At 38.1% G+C, this 13,283-nt stretch overlaps 3 protein-coding genes across 5 annotated transcripts in view; 1 reads left to right on the plus strand and 2 right to left on the minus strand.

Moving 5' to 3' along the window:
- eps8l1a (EPS8 signaling adaptor L1a) overlaps positions 1-719 on the plus strand; it is a gene marked incomplete in the record, with an annotated part of 10,101 nt that extends 9,382 nt beyond the window's left edge. The window contains 1 exon segment of the mRNA XM_014023271.1: positions 543-719. Within this exon segment, the coding sequence (XP_013878725.1) occupies positions 543-572 (30 nt within the window).
- On the minus strand, positions 711-5,761 carry nme4 (NME/NM23 nucleoside diphosphate kinase 4). Of its 3 annotated transcripts, none has more exons than XM_014023274.1 (5): positions 5,517-5,761; positions 3,470-3,582; positions 3,276-3,377; positions 3,064-3,176; positions 711-2,966 (listed from the first exon to the last, which is right to left on the minus strand). In XM_014023274.1, the coding sequence occupies exons 1-5, from the start codon at positions 5,641-5,643 to the stop codon at positions 2,846-2,848; spliced, it is 576 nt and encodes a 191-aa protein (XP_013878728.1). In that variant the 5' UTR covers positions 5,644-5,761; the 3' UTR covers positions 711-2,845. The 3 variants fall into 3 exon arrangements, with proteins under 3 accessions (XP_013878728.1, XP_013878727.1, XP_013878726.1); XM_014023273.1 differs by having other exon boundaries at positions 3,449-3,579; positions 5,517-5,754; XM_014023272.1 differs by having other exon boundaries at positions 3,449-3,582; positions 5,517-5,750.
- Positions 5,762-8,062: 2,301 nt separating this feature from the next.
- The window catches only part of xpo6 (exportin 6), a gene marked incomplete at its 5' end in the record, with an annotated part of 19,559 nt that continues 14,338 nt past the window's right edge, over positions 8,063-13,283 (minus strand). The window contains 5 exon segments of the mRNA XM_014023249.1: positions 8,063-8,698; positions 8,809-9,039; positions 10,917-11,015; positions 11,203-11,364; positions 13,076-13,247. Of these exon segments, the coding sequence (XP_013878703.1) occupies positions 8,597-8,698; positions 8,809-9,039; positions 10,917-11,015; positions 11,203-11,364; positions 13,076-13,247 (766 nt within the window). The 3' untranslated portion in view covers positions 8,063-8,596.

Genomic DNA, 13,283 nt, shown 5'->3' on the forward strand with positions numbered 1-13,283 from the left:
GATGAAAGATTTTACTTTATGTCCAAGTGTAGAAAAACTTTACTCCATTAATAAAGCAAAGGACAAAAAAATAAATAGATAAAAATAAAAAACACTTGGCCACAAACTTGTTTCATAACCACAACTGTAGGATAAATGTTTAATAGACAGAGCTTAAGCACAGCAAAGAGGGAAGGGGTGGGACCTGGAAATGATTTATAAAAGAATCATTTTTCAAAATAAATTCATGTTTTTCCTCATACAGTGAGCTTAGACAACCTCAGGTAAAAATGAAGAAATTTGTTTAATTTTGTATATGAAAATTAAATTACAGACATTCCACAAAATTATACTTTTTAAAATGCCAACCTGCTGGCATTATAAAACAATAAAAAAGAAAGGAAAATAACTGTAGCCAGTCACAAGTGTTTTATAAAACCCAAGTAGAGAAAGAAAATATGGAACTTGTGCCTTTTTAATCACTAATATGTGACAGGTTTTGTAGTTTTCTTAAAAAAAAGTTTTTCACAATATTGTTCTGACAAATTCTACTCTCTCCCCAGATGTACGCAAAGCTGCAGAAAAAGCCATGAAGACGAATTAAACGAACAGACTGACATGAATTAAGACCGTCTACAAATACAGCTCCAATATTTAACTCCCACTGATGTGTGTATCTGTGTGTAGAAGTGATTTATCAGCACAAAATTCATTAAACTTGGCAAGGATCGTGTTTTTAAGAGCTATTTTATTGGTCAAGACAGTAATGACTGGCAGTTCATCATGACATCAACTTAAACATGTTCTTAAAAACTAATACAGTATTCCAAACAAGTCTCACACAAAAGAATAACATTTTTGCATCTCCTGTATTGCTTTAAAAATTCAGTTTAAGCAAAAATCATTTAATGTTTTGTCCTGATTTATGAAGCACCTTTGACAGAGAATCACAAAACACATGTATGGTGTACACATTAAAGTGCTCTTTTGATAAACAGTGATATCTGAGTTGTTATCCATGTGATATTTTGATGCCAAGGAGACAGATTTTTTGTAATCGTTTGCAATTACTAAAAGGTTTTCTTTGTACTTTGTGCATTTTTCATTAATGTTCTACCCTGACTGTGACAGCATATTGTCCCATGTGAGAAAAAGAAACAAAGATAGAAGAGACATCTGGTCTTAAAAGCCACCAGCAGTACCCCACCTCATAATACAGCATGGCCCTGTGTACATATTTATCAATTCACATCAGTCATTTTTAGGAAATGTCACCTGGTGCAGCCGTTTATTAATTCAGACAAACACAAAAATATACATATATTATTGGTCCTAATTAATTATCTTCTTTCTTTATTCTGCGACAAGAATTTAAACATTCATTTAACACATAATGTAAAGTTTTCGAACAAGTTACAAGACAACATGAATACTCAAGTCATTTTTTTTAACCAGTTTTAGAGAGGATTAAAAGAAGTTGGGAACATTTTACTGTTTCCACATTTGTTTTTGTTTTTTCCCTAACAAGCAAGGTCAAATGTTCTTGTGCAAACATCCCTAATGTTTTCAGCTTGTCCTGAACTGCCCTTTATTTACTTTTTTCAGAGGCAGAATGGTTCAAAATGTTCTTTTTTTTTTCATCAGAATATCCACAGCACCAGAAAAAAAACACATTTAAAATGTGTTAGTGCATCTTAAATTTTTTATGGTTATATATTTACAATTTCTTTAAAAAGGGAGGTGTAAAATTAAAATACACAACAGCAGATAAAGAATGCATGAGGAAATGGGAAACTCAATAAGATGGGGCTTTTGATGTAAATGAAAACAAACAGGCTATAAAATTAATAATCGTATTAAAATGTCTATCCAAAACTGACATTATTTTTAAAAAGTTAAGTTTTAATGTAAATCATGTTTGGTGATATTTGCTGCATGTGACACACTTCAGAAATCTAAATGTCACTTATTCTCTTTGAGATGTATAATTTACTTTGTTAACCATATCTCACTAAAAACATCATTATTAGTTTTTATTGTCCTTTTCTTGGAGACTGAAGACATCAAGTTCCTATTTGTTCCTGAAAGAGTTTGTGTGAATCAGAGAGAAAAGTAAGTCAGCATTAAAGCAGATAAATACCCTAAATTAATTCATAATTTTTTGCAAAGAATTTCAATTCAAATATAAGTCATGCCTTTTCAAATTAAATGAGAAACTATGTCATCTTTACTACAGAGTGCTCCTTTGCTGACGGAGGGTGGATGTGAGTGAATGGGACTCCTGTATATTTGTTCACACAATTTTTTTGCAGTGTTCAGAATGTTCAAGAAGCTCTTGAGTGCAGCAAAGCTGAACAACCAGAAACAAGTAAAAACAGATTTGCATCTCTGCAAAATGAATAATATTCAGCACCAGSTTGTTTGACGTGACTGAATTAGATTTCTCTTTTATGAGCTAAAGGCCATTTTCTAGTGTTCCACATACTGTCACCAACAAGCCTTTACATAAACAGATGTGCCATCAATGTGCGCTTATTTGCCTCTTCAGTTAGCAACAGCCTCTGTTGTATCATTTTAAATTTGTTAGGATTAATACACCAAACATATAAGCTATTAGAAGGTTTGTTTCAGCCTTTTCCCCCCCTTCAATTAATTTTGGTTTCATTTTGAGGCCATCATCCATTACTATAAAAAAGACTATGTTAGTAAAAGAKAAATTAAAAGTGTGTTTAGTTGCTAATATAGCTAATAGTTTTAAACCCCACATGGCTTTAACATATTTGTTTTATATTCTGAGGTTCTAAGTAGTTGAGATCAGGTCTCTGAGCTGCAAGAGGCAGTAAATCTAACCCTCGCTGCTGCATCTTCATATCTCACTGGTGCTGGCCCGGTCACAGCAGTCCCAGTCCAGCAGGTCTTTGGCTTGAAACCACAGCTGGATCTCCCTTTGAGCCCCCTCCAGCGAGTCACTGGCGTGGACCACATTCCTTAAAGCAATCAACACTCCTGGTTACTTGTATGTTCAAGACACAAGTCCCAGCCTCATTAGGGTTACTGTGGAAGTATGAAGCAAACATAAGTTACCTGCTGATGTGGATGCTAAAGTCTCCTCTGATGGTTCCTGACTGGGCCTCAGTCGGGTTCGTGTGTCCCACCATCGTTCGAGACATCTGGACAACGTTGTGTCCTTCCCACACCTACAGAAACATCAACCGACACGTGAAAAAAAAAAAAAAAAAAGAGAGGGATGTGATGAGAGCTGGAGGTAACAACGAGGGGGAAAGGGAAGCCCTCACCATGACCACCACAGGTCCTGAGGTCATGTAACGCAGCAGACCGGGATAGAAAGGCTTCGTCCTCAGCTGACAGTAGTGCTCAGACAGGAGCTCTTCAGACACCTGCACAACAGGTACGACCGAAGTTAACCAGAGAGCAAAGTCACACAAAGGCTTCCAAACACACGGCGCACCTGCAGCATCTTCAGACCCACCAACTTGAAACCTCGCTGCTCGAAGCGCTGGATTATCTGCCCCACGAGGCGACGCTGAACTCCGTCYGGCTTCACTGCAACCAGAGTCTGCTCCCTCGCATCCGGGAGACCTACTGTGACAAGAGAACAACCATTACCCAACAGGAAGAAGATTAAAAAAAAACAAAACAAACATCATCCACTCAGAGCAATGAAACAATATTTCATTTATTTTGAGCTGAATATTTTTAGAAAGTGTATGTTAGTTGGACTACATTTGAAATGTTATTTTTCTAAAATAAATAAGACCTTCTCAACCAGTCAGTTTCTTCTACATGTTCTAAGAGACAGCTTAAACTACAGAAGTAACCAAGCTTTTGCTGAATCTAAATACATATTTGAAAGTTTATCACTACAAATACATGCTCATCGTTTTTGATGACATTAATATAACATACCTATAAACATATAAATATAGCCTAACTTTGATGACGTGCAACTTAAATTTAAAACCCTAATAAATTTTCATTTTTTATTGTACTTGTATTCTTATTTGTTGTGTGTTTTTTATTGTATTCTGTTGTCTTGTTTGTTGTGAAGAACTTTGCTTGGCTTATAAATAAGTTTGACATTGACCTCAGTTGATTGTACAAGACTCTGGACAAAGAGAAGATAACAGGTGCCACCAGGAGGGCAGTGACCCCATACCCCACCCACTGCCCCCCCTCCAGACAATCTTTCATGCAAAATATTTATTATGAATGTAAGTTTCACATGCATAATTATTTATTTTCATTTCAGACCAGGTTTTGACTGAGGAAATAAAATTAACATCATATGTCTCCAAAACTCAGACAAAAAATTTTTTTGTTTACACAATTTTGTTTCACTTTTTGCTGGTTTTCTTTACTGCAGCAGTTACTTTATCAACCTTCGGTATACTAAAATTCGTAATTAATTTCACTTCCAAAAAAATTTCTGTGCAATTCGTGTGCAATAAAAAAACAAAACAATCAGCACATCTTCATAATTATTAACCTATGGATTGTTTTATTTTGTGAAAACAACATATGTGACTAATAATTTTTCCAGGGGGCTGTGGTAGCTTCAGTATTATAARTTAATAATCCTGAGGCTACAAGTTCAAACGCAGGTTTTGTCAGGAGGGGCGTCCAATTGATCCATCTTTTGTATGAGTTCACTCACTGTGGCAACCCCCTGTTAAAGGGAGCAGTCAAAAGAAAAATAATATTTTTAAATATTCCATTTCAAAAGCTTCTAAATGATAATGTAGTCTGTTCAAATTTGGGGATTTCTTCAGTTTTGATTATGAAAGTCCTGATTTGAAAACTCAGTGTGTAATGTCATTGTGCATTCCAGTTCTATTTTTTTAAGGGAATGCCTAAGCTTTACAACAATGACACAAAAACAGATTTTATGAGGTTACAGCAAAAAAAAAAAAAAAAAAAAAAAAAAAAAAAAGTCAATTTAAATTAAAAAATATTATTTCTGAAGACATGCATATTAGAAAACTTTGATGCAAAGGTAAGCTACATTTTATGCTTTTTTTGTTACAAATATCACTATGGGGTCTTTATGGACTACTTTTTTTTTTTTAAATAAATCTAAATGATGACAAAAGTAAATGTTTCCACTTCCCCCCTCTGCAGCCTGGGCTYAGTTTGACTTAATTTGCCAGCACCCAGTCACATTTTTGTAATAATTTCTGTCGTTGCCACCCCCGTTGATGTTGCCTGGTTTCAGCATAGATTTTTAAATGTAATAAAAGGGTTTAAACAACCTCAGAATATAGGTTTTACACAAGCCCCATGTTGGAAAAATAAAATCAGTTCAGTGTTGAGCAGGAGTTCATGAATGACTGCACGCGATCCATTAGGACGCACGAGATCAGTCTGCAGGGTGAGAACGAGCGTAAAGTTTGGATCCAAAAACGACTCTACATCTGTTAAAACGAGACCCTGAACAAGTCCCGGTCTCTAAACCTGGTTCTGGTCCACGACCCCACGCTGTCAAACAGGTAAACTTTGAATGAAACGAGTTCTCTTACTTGATTTGCTCCTGCGCTGCACGCGAGGGAACAGGACCCCTGGCGTCAGAGCTTTAGGGGCTCCTCGAGCCGCCGAGGCTGAACGGACCTGTTTAATAAGTGAGTGGAAGATCCTCTGCTGCAACATGATGACTGAGCTGCTCACAGGTTTGTCTCACAGTGCAGTGAAACACACACAGACACAGGAGTCCCCTCTGTCCTGTCAGTCACTCATTTAAAGAGTTAATTCCAGTCATGCCAGAGCTTTCTTCAGACTTTCTCTGTCATTTTCATGCCTGTTTTAACTCCAAGAAAGAGGAATCTGAAACAGTCAAATCTTCCATCTTTATTTTTTAAATTGGAGCCACTATCTGAAAGTGGTCATGTGACTAAATCAATCAGTTAAGCCTTAAAGAACTGATTGATAAAAAAACAGCTAAAATCTAGCAAAAACTGTGATAAGACTTATTACCCAGATCTGTTTGCAAAATACGTCAGGAACCAACTCGCAGACAAAGTTGTAGTTTYGATGAATAATTTTATTGTTGAACAACTACAGTGCTCTCGGTCAATCCAAAAATATTAAACCTCAAGCCTGAAGATTTAAGAAAGTAAAAGTGAGATTTGGGCTTTTTTAAGGACAAAATCTATGTGTGCAGAATTATTGGGCAACTAAATTGAAAAAGGAAAAGTTTCCATCTCATTTGTTTATTGTCATCCTTTAAAGTGAGAATAATAAACAAACATTTGTCATAAAACAATATCAGTGACCAATATAGCCACACATTTTCAAATAGTTAAGCCCTCCATTCGTGGAGTTTATCAGTTTCTTGATCTGTTGATGATCAACTTTTTGTGCAGCAGCAACCTGTTCAGAGAGATGTCCTGTTTTCCTTCACTGTAAATCTACTGTTTGAGAAGGACCACAAGTTCTCAACAGGGTTCAGGTCAGGTGAGGGAAGGGGCCATGTCATATTCTTTCATCATAAGGCCTTCACACTTCGATGCATGGTGGTCAGTGCTGGCTCTAGCCATTTTGGTGCCCTAGGCGAGTTGAAGGGCACCCACCCCAATTTGAACCCCTAAAACAAGTTTGACAGTGTAAGGTACTATGGTAAACTTAATTTATTTGCTTTCCCAGAAAGCAAATAAATAACAACATACATGTCAACTTGTACGGATTGTCCATAAGTTATAAGGATTTTACGTCATTTTGCAGGTATATGGATGTATAGGGCAATCTCACGGATTTTTTTCAAGTCATTTTATGGGTAGAGTAGTTTATTTTTCCTGTAATACTTCATTATAGTTTTTAAGACAAAGCTAATTGAAAGGGGCGCTGAGCAGAGTTCCAACCAGGGATTACAAATAATTATTTTTTTCTTCGGCAGTTTGGTACCCCCTCCAGCAGATGGCTATCTAGGCGACCTCCTAGTTCGCCTATGCCAAGAGCCGGCTCTGATGGTGGTGGAGCATTGTCCATGGTCTTCTTGAAAGATGCAGACCTCTTCCTGTACCACTGCTTGAAGTGTTTTCTAAAAATTGGTAGGTTTGGGAGTTGACTTTGAGTCCATCTTCAACCCAAAAAGGTCCAACTAGCTCATCTTTAATACCAGCCCATACCAGTACCCCACCTCCACCTTACTGGCATCTGATGCAAAGTGGAACTCTGTGCCCATTACTGTTCCAGCCACAGGCCCACCAAGAGTCTCTCATCAGTCCATAAAACCTTTGAAAAATCTGTCTTCAGATATTTCTTGGCCCAGTCTTGATGTTTGTGTYTTGTGCAGTGGTGGTCGAGTTTCAGCCTTCCTTACCTCGACTTACCAATTTTGGACTTTTCAGTCACTTAAATCTCTTTTTTGGCCCATTTTGTCTGAGAAAAGGCTGCCTAATAATTATGCACACCTTGATTTAGGGTGTTGATCTCCTTAGGCCCCACCCTCCCTCATTACACATCAGCTGATATGTTTATATCCAATAAAACATTCAAGTTTATACAGCTTGGAGTTAGAAAATATGAATAAAAATTATATGSTCAAAACTACAACTTGCCTAATTGTGCACACCATGTATACTCTGAGAATGAACACATAAGAACTTAAAATATCACATCATTTACAAGGTTTATCTGTAATGGCTATRAATTCCCTTTTTAATTCAATATAGCTAAAAACTGTGGCATCAAAGAYGGCAGGTTATATTTTTTTCAAGCAAGGGTGGGTTCATTTTCACCCTGGAATTACTTTTTACTAAAAACTTGACACATTTTTAAAATATACTAAGGCTTCTCACAAACACAAAATCTTACATTTAGCATAAAGAAACACAGTCCTGACTTAAAACTGTGAAATAAACTTGAACTACTTAAAAGTAAAAATGTCTGATAAGACATTTTGCAGCCTGTTTCATCTTTTAATGATTTCCTTGGCTCAAAAAGACCAAGATGATTAAAACACAAATTATCAAAACACCTACAACTGTTTTGAAGGCAGCCAACAATCAAAATCTGGAACTTCTTGATAGATCAACAATGTCAAACAAACAAACAGAAACAAACACACACACTGTACTAAAAAGCAGTTTATTATTAAGCTGATTTTTTTCCTGTTCATCGTGGAATGATATGAAAAATCTTAAGTTTAAAGTCTATCTCCTTTGGAGATGAAAAAAAAAGGCAAAAATGAATAAAAGCAGACACATTTTAAAAGAGAAACTCAAAATGAGTTCAAAGTGCTCAGTCCCAGCCCAGCTCGGTTGTGGCAGCGGGGGGAGGGAAGGCCTGGCTCAGACAGCTCCGGGTCTGGGCAGCTACCAACTGCAGACCAGGTATATATTTCTCACCAAATCATCACTGGCAAGACAATAAGGAGGGCACCGCTTTGAAATAATAAAAATAAAATCGTGCCAACCTTTTACAGTAAATTAAAACAACATCATCGTCACCATCATCATCATCATCAGCAGCATGCTCAGCCTCAAATCTTACAACCAAACGCGTGTTGCTCCTTGTTGCTGTAGGAGGAGTAAAGCTGAAGTGGAGGAGTGTTGGCCAGCACAGGCAGTCTTTAAAGATCACAGCTGTTGTGTGGAGTGCTTTGCTATAGYTTGATGGTGCCGGTGGGCAAGCTACTATTACACAGTCTGTAGTAGCGAAGATCATTCACTAGTCTCTGAACGCTTTGCGTGAACGAAGGCAAATCCTGGAGAAAAGGGGTAAAWTATGTATTATCACTTTGCTGTGTTCTTCACAACCAGCGCTCAGTGCCKCCTGTGTACTGCGGCGCACAACTGAAGGAAGTTCAGTTCTCACCTGTTCAAGCTTGAAGTTGCGTGCCAGAACGGCTCGTTGGTTGGTGTCCACACCGTGGCAGCCGTTTAGGAACTCTGGCATGAAGACAGAGTAGAAGGCATCGAAGTCGACAGAGGCCATGTTGTAAATGGCGAGGGTGATTTCCTCCTGAAGGAGGTCGTGGCTTTTGTGCAGGAGGACCTGCAGCAGCACGTTGATGAAGTGGAAGAGCATGGAGGTTTGGAAAAGCTTCTGAAGCAGACAGAAAAATGATAACAAAATGTTAATAAAAACTCTAAAGTTGCAGTATTTTAACACTAACACGAGCCCTTTTTCCACTACTGAGTCCGGCTCCGCTCGGGCCGGTTCTGAGCGGTTCTACTCGGGTCTAGTTTGTTTGTTCCACTGTAACTAGGGTTCCCGCTCTGTGGGCAGTAACGTCTTTTAAAAGTGGGTGGTATAATTAAACGATCAGCCTTAAAGCTGCTGTTTATCACTACTCCTTCTGCTGTTGACATAAAAAGTCCGATATTTAGTCTGTAAATAATACTCATACCCTGCTACAGCAAAACGTTGCTTATAAATGCAGTAAAACAAAACCAAAATGATTTTCTTAAAAATGAACTTAGTTACTGCACACTTTATGCCTAGGAGTGTGAGTAAATATGTTGATTTTTTCCTTATGGATTTAACTCAATGAAAAACAAACAGCAATGCCAATATGCTTTATTTCAATGCTTTATTTCACCAAATAAAAGTCAGACAATTTATAACTACATAAAAAAAAAACCACACAACCACCCAAAAACTAAAGTCCGAATGTAACCGAAGCAGCTCCGGGAGCAGCTCTCCTGTAGCTGCCCAGCCTCTGGCTGCTTCGACCCAGATAGAAAGGCATCGGATACCGACAGATGTAGGAGAAGGTGGAGAAACGGTCCAGGAGCTCAGCTGGTCACTTGTTGAAGGTGACTCTGAACAGAAAACCAATGATTAGCCTCGAATATGGTTAAAATTAATTACTAATTACAATAAATGTAGAGCTGGGGCTGTTGTTTTTAGCCTCKATCGCTAACTAGCGATAGCCGCTAGCCGCTAACTAGTTAGTATTGGAAACAAACATGTACAAWGGACACATCGGTACAAGCTTTATAAATAAAAGGTACAGTTTGACAAGCGAGACATGTGTCCCATAAATTATGTTCAATATCTCAATAAATGCATGAAGCACTCACCGTCTGCAGATGAAGTTTGTGAAGAGTCCAGTCTAGAGTTAGCAGCAGACAGAATGGTGTCTGTAGAGAGCGATCCCYTCCATTTACCCAAAGCAGCTCTAGTCCCATTGCTTTGAGCCACTCCGGCTGYTGTTGTGGTTCTTCACTGCTCTGAAAACTGGCTTAATATATTTTTAGCTTCTCCCAGCGYRTCACCATCATGGAAAATCTCAACTTGCTCTTAATAAACTGTCATCCAGGCAGCTCCACTGGCCAATCGTGACTGCTACACGCTTCGGCACTTCCACGCCCCAAACGGTGCTGGCCTCAGTACTACCTTGAGAGGAGGTCTGAAAAAGTGGGCTGAAAGTGGGCGGGAGCCACAGTGGAAATTCACAAAATGGGTGCGGAGTGGGGTGGAGCCAAACCGAACCGCGTAGGTGGAAAAAGGGCTACTAAGTACTGCTTTTTTTGAGTGCGTCAACAACCTGTGATCAGTGATGGCGAGATTTCTGATTGGTTCATTCAGATAAGATATCAGTTTTCAAAAATATAGTGACAATAATATAAACTGGGACACTTCCCACAGTGGGATCTGTGGAGAATACACAGAGAGCCTTGACCTGTTTAAGTCAAGTCTAAATGCACTTACTTAGGAATAAATCGACAATGAACAACCTTACATCATTTTATCTGGTCTTTGAGAAATGTTTCTAATGTTTACATGCAGCAGGTACAACTCTGAACCTGGAAAATATCTACTGAAATTAGACTGGTGTCACTAATGTCTAAATACATACCTAACTGTACACATTTTGTGTAATCTTTCTCTCATCAAGCCTGATAATCTCAAAGTAATCAGACTGTGTAACAGGAGGTTTTAATAACAACAGTACAGAGAAGAAAAAGTGAACCTACTCTGGAATACAACTTGTGCTTGCTGTTCAACGACTCCAAATAGGAAAGATTCTGCTTAAAGATGTGGATGTCAGGCTGGAGGAAAGACTGCCCAAAAGCCTAAAAAAAGAAGCAGAGAAACCTTCACACACAACTTGAAGAAATCAGCAGAAACTTCCAAATGTTACTTTAAAAACACAAAATGAGTTCACCTCTTTTACGATTTACATTTAAAAATCAGATTTTCCACACATATTTTAGAGCAAATTATAAAAATGACACGTATGGACAGCTGTGTAGAACTCACCTGCATGGCAGCTGTGAACTGAGCCTCGTTTTCCATGGTGTCTTCAGCGGCTCCTCTTTGGACACTTATTAAGACGGAGGTTTTGAAGAAGTACCTCCAGTTTTGGTGAAGTATTTGGTATAACAACTCAAACATTTCTGCCTTGACATCTGGTGAAGACCGCTGTCAGAGAAAAGATTCAGGAAAAGTGTTCAGTGATCAAGGTTTCTGGAGCTTTCTCATTGCCTTGTCAAGTATAATACAGCTACRTTTAGTTTTTCTTTGGTTTTGCACTGCAGCTAGTACCACCAAACTGAAAACCWTATTTTGTTCAAACCAAGCCAATGTTTAATGAGCCAAGCTGGAATAATTTGCTGACATAAAAACCTGCAAACCGTTGTAAGGTTAGGGTTGGGTGGTAATAATATTGTGTCTTAAAAGGAAAGCAGATAGACTATATCATGTGCAATTAATCATAAAAAAAAAAAATCWATTTTTTTGGCACTTGATTAACACGATCAACGCCACCAGGCAGACTGACTGAGATTTCCCCGGTCAGTCCGCTCGGGGCTCCTCTCTGCTTCGAATATAACAAAAATAATTAAAAAAAAATCTGTAATTTATTTATTTAACTCCATTTTTACTTGGCCAATCAACACAATTTAAAAATTGCTGTATAGCCTGAAGTCTGTAGTTTTGACACAATTTGGAACAGATTTTTACAGAGAACAAATCTTTCCCACTAGAGTGATTTAAAATGGCCATGTGACATGCAGGGGTCCAGGGACTACAGGGGATTAATCATCATTAATATTTATTGGTTAAATACCACAATTAATCATGATAAATTTTTTTTGCCAATATAACCCAACTCTAGTGTGGCAACTGTCTTGTGCCAATCCTGCCTTGTAGTGGTGTTTCTCTGTAGCGACATCTACTGTTTGAAAACGGGACTGCAGCAGCAGTGTTTAGGTCACAACATACTGCATCTTCAAGACCAATGGAAGAGATGGCAATAACTTGTTTATTTTATAGCCTATAAAATGATTTAAAATGGCTGTAAAATTTAGTGAGTCAAACCTATAAAAAAAAACAAAAAAAACTTGGCAATCTAAATTTATTTCCACCACAACATTTCACAACAGGGGCCACTAGAGAAGAGGCTGAAAATGAGGAAGTGGAAAAACCTAAAAAACAAAACAAAACAAAACCTACTCATCTAAGTTATATTTATAAGTCAATTAGAATAAAAGCTACAGCTAAACAAAAACAACTCTCCACAGTTGATCCTGCAAACACTGAGGAAATATTTTAGACAGACAAGACAGACAAGCTTTATTGTCTGTACCAAAGGTGACAGAAAATCATCTTTGACAGGGCTCCATGTTAAAAACATACATTCAAAAATAAGTAAAAAAAAACATACATCAACGACACTAAGTGCTATAATAAAACCCATATCCACACAAAACAACCAAATTTAAAACAGACCTAAACAGTCCTAAAATGKTGGGGGTGGGGTAACTATGCAGCCTTGTTTAATAGAGTAATTGCAGAAGGGACAAATKATTTTATATATGTTTTTCTTGGCCAACAGAACTTTATAATGCCTGCCAGAAGGGAGAAGCTGAAAAGGATAGTGAAGGGAATGTGACTGGTCCTCTGTGATYTGAGTGGCTTTCCTGACCACAGAGGCCTTGTACAGCTCAGACAGTGGGCTTTGTACTGAACCAGTGATCTTGCTAGCCTGGTTAACGATGCAGGATAGTTTTGTTTCATTGTAATGGAACTGTACTGACTGTGACTGGTAGARAAGTGATGCTGTGACTGTACCAAGAAATATAATAAACACGTCTTCAGACAATAACAGAACTCAGAATGAGCTTGAACTGACCTCTGCCACAACTGGGTAAACCTGCTCCATGCACAGGGACAGGATGCTGGGTAGGAAGGGCTTGAAAGCCTGACCAGGTTCTTGTACCACCACCTGCAGGATTTTCAGGAACTTCTGCACAACTCTGCATCCGGCACTGCCTTCCTGCAAAATACTGGCTGCCAGCTGTTCCCTGAGGAGAGTCAAAATGACAATATATGAAGATACT

Source organism: Austrofundulus limnaeus, unplaced genomic scaffold (assembly GCF_001266775.1).
Source record: "Austrofundulus limnaeus strain Quisiro unplaced genomic scaffold, Austrofundulus_limnaeus-1.0 Scaffold361, whole genome shotgun sequence".
NCBI classification, from domain to species: Eukaryota; Metazoa; Chordata; class Actinopteri; order Cyprinodontiformes; family Rivulidae; genus Austrofundulus; species Austrofundulus limnaeus.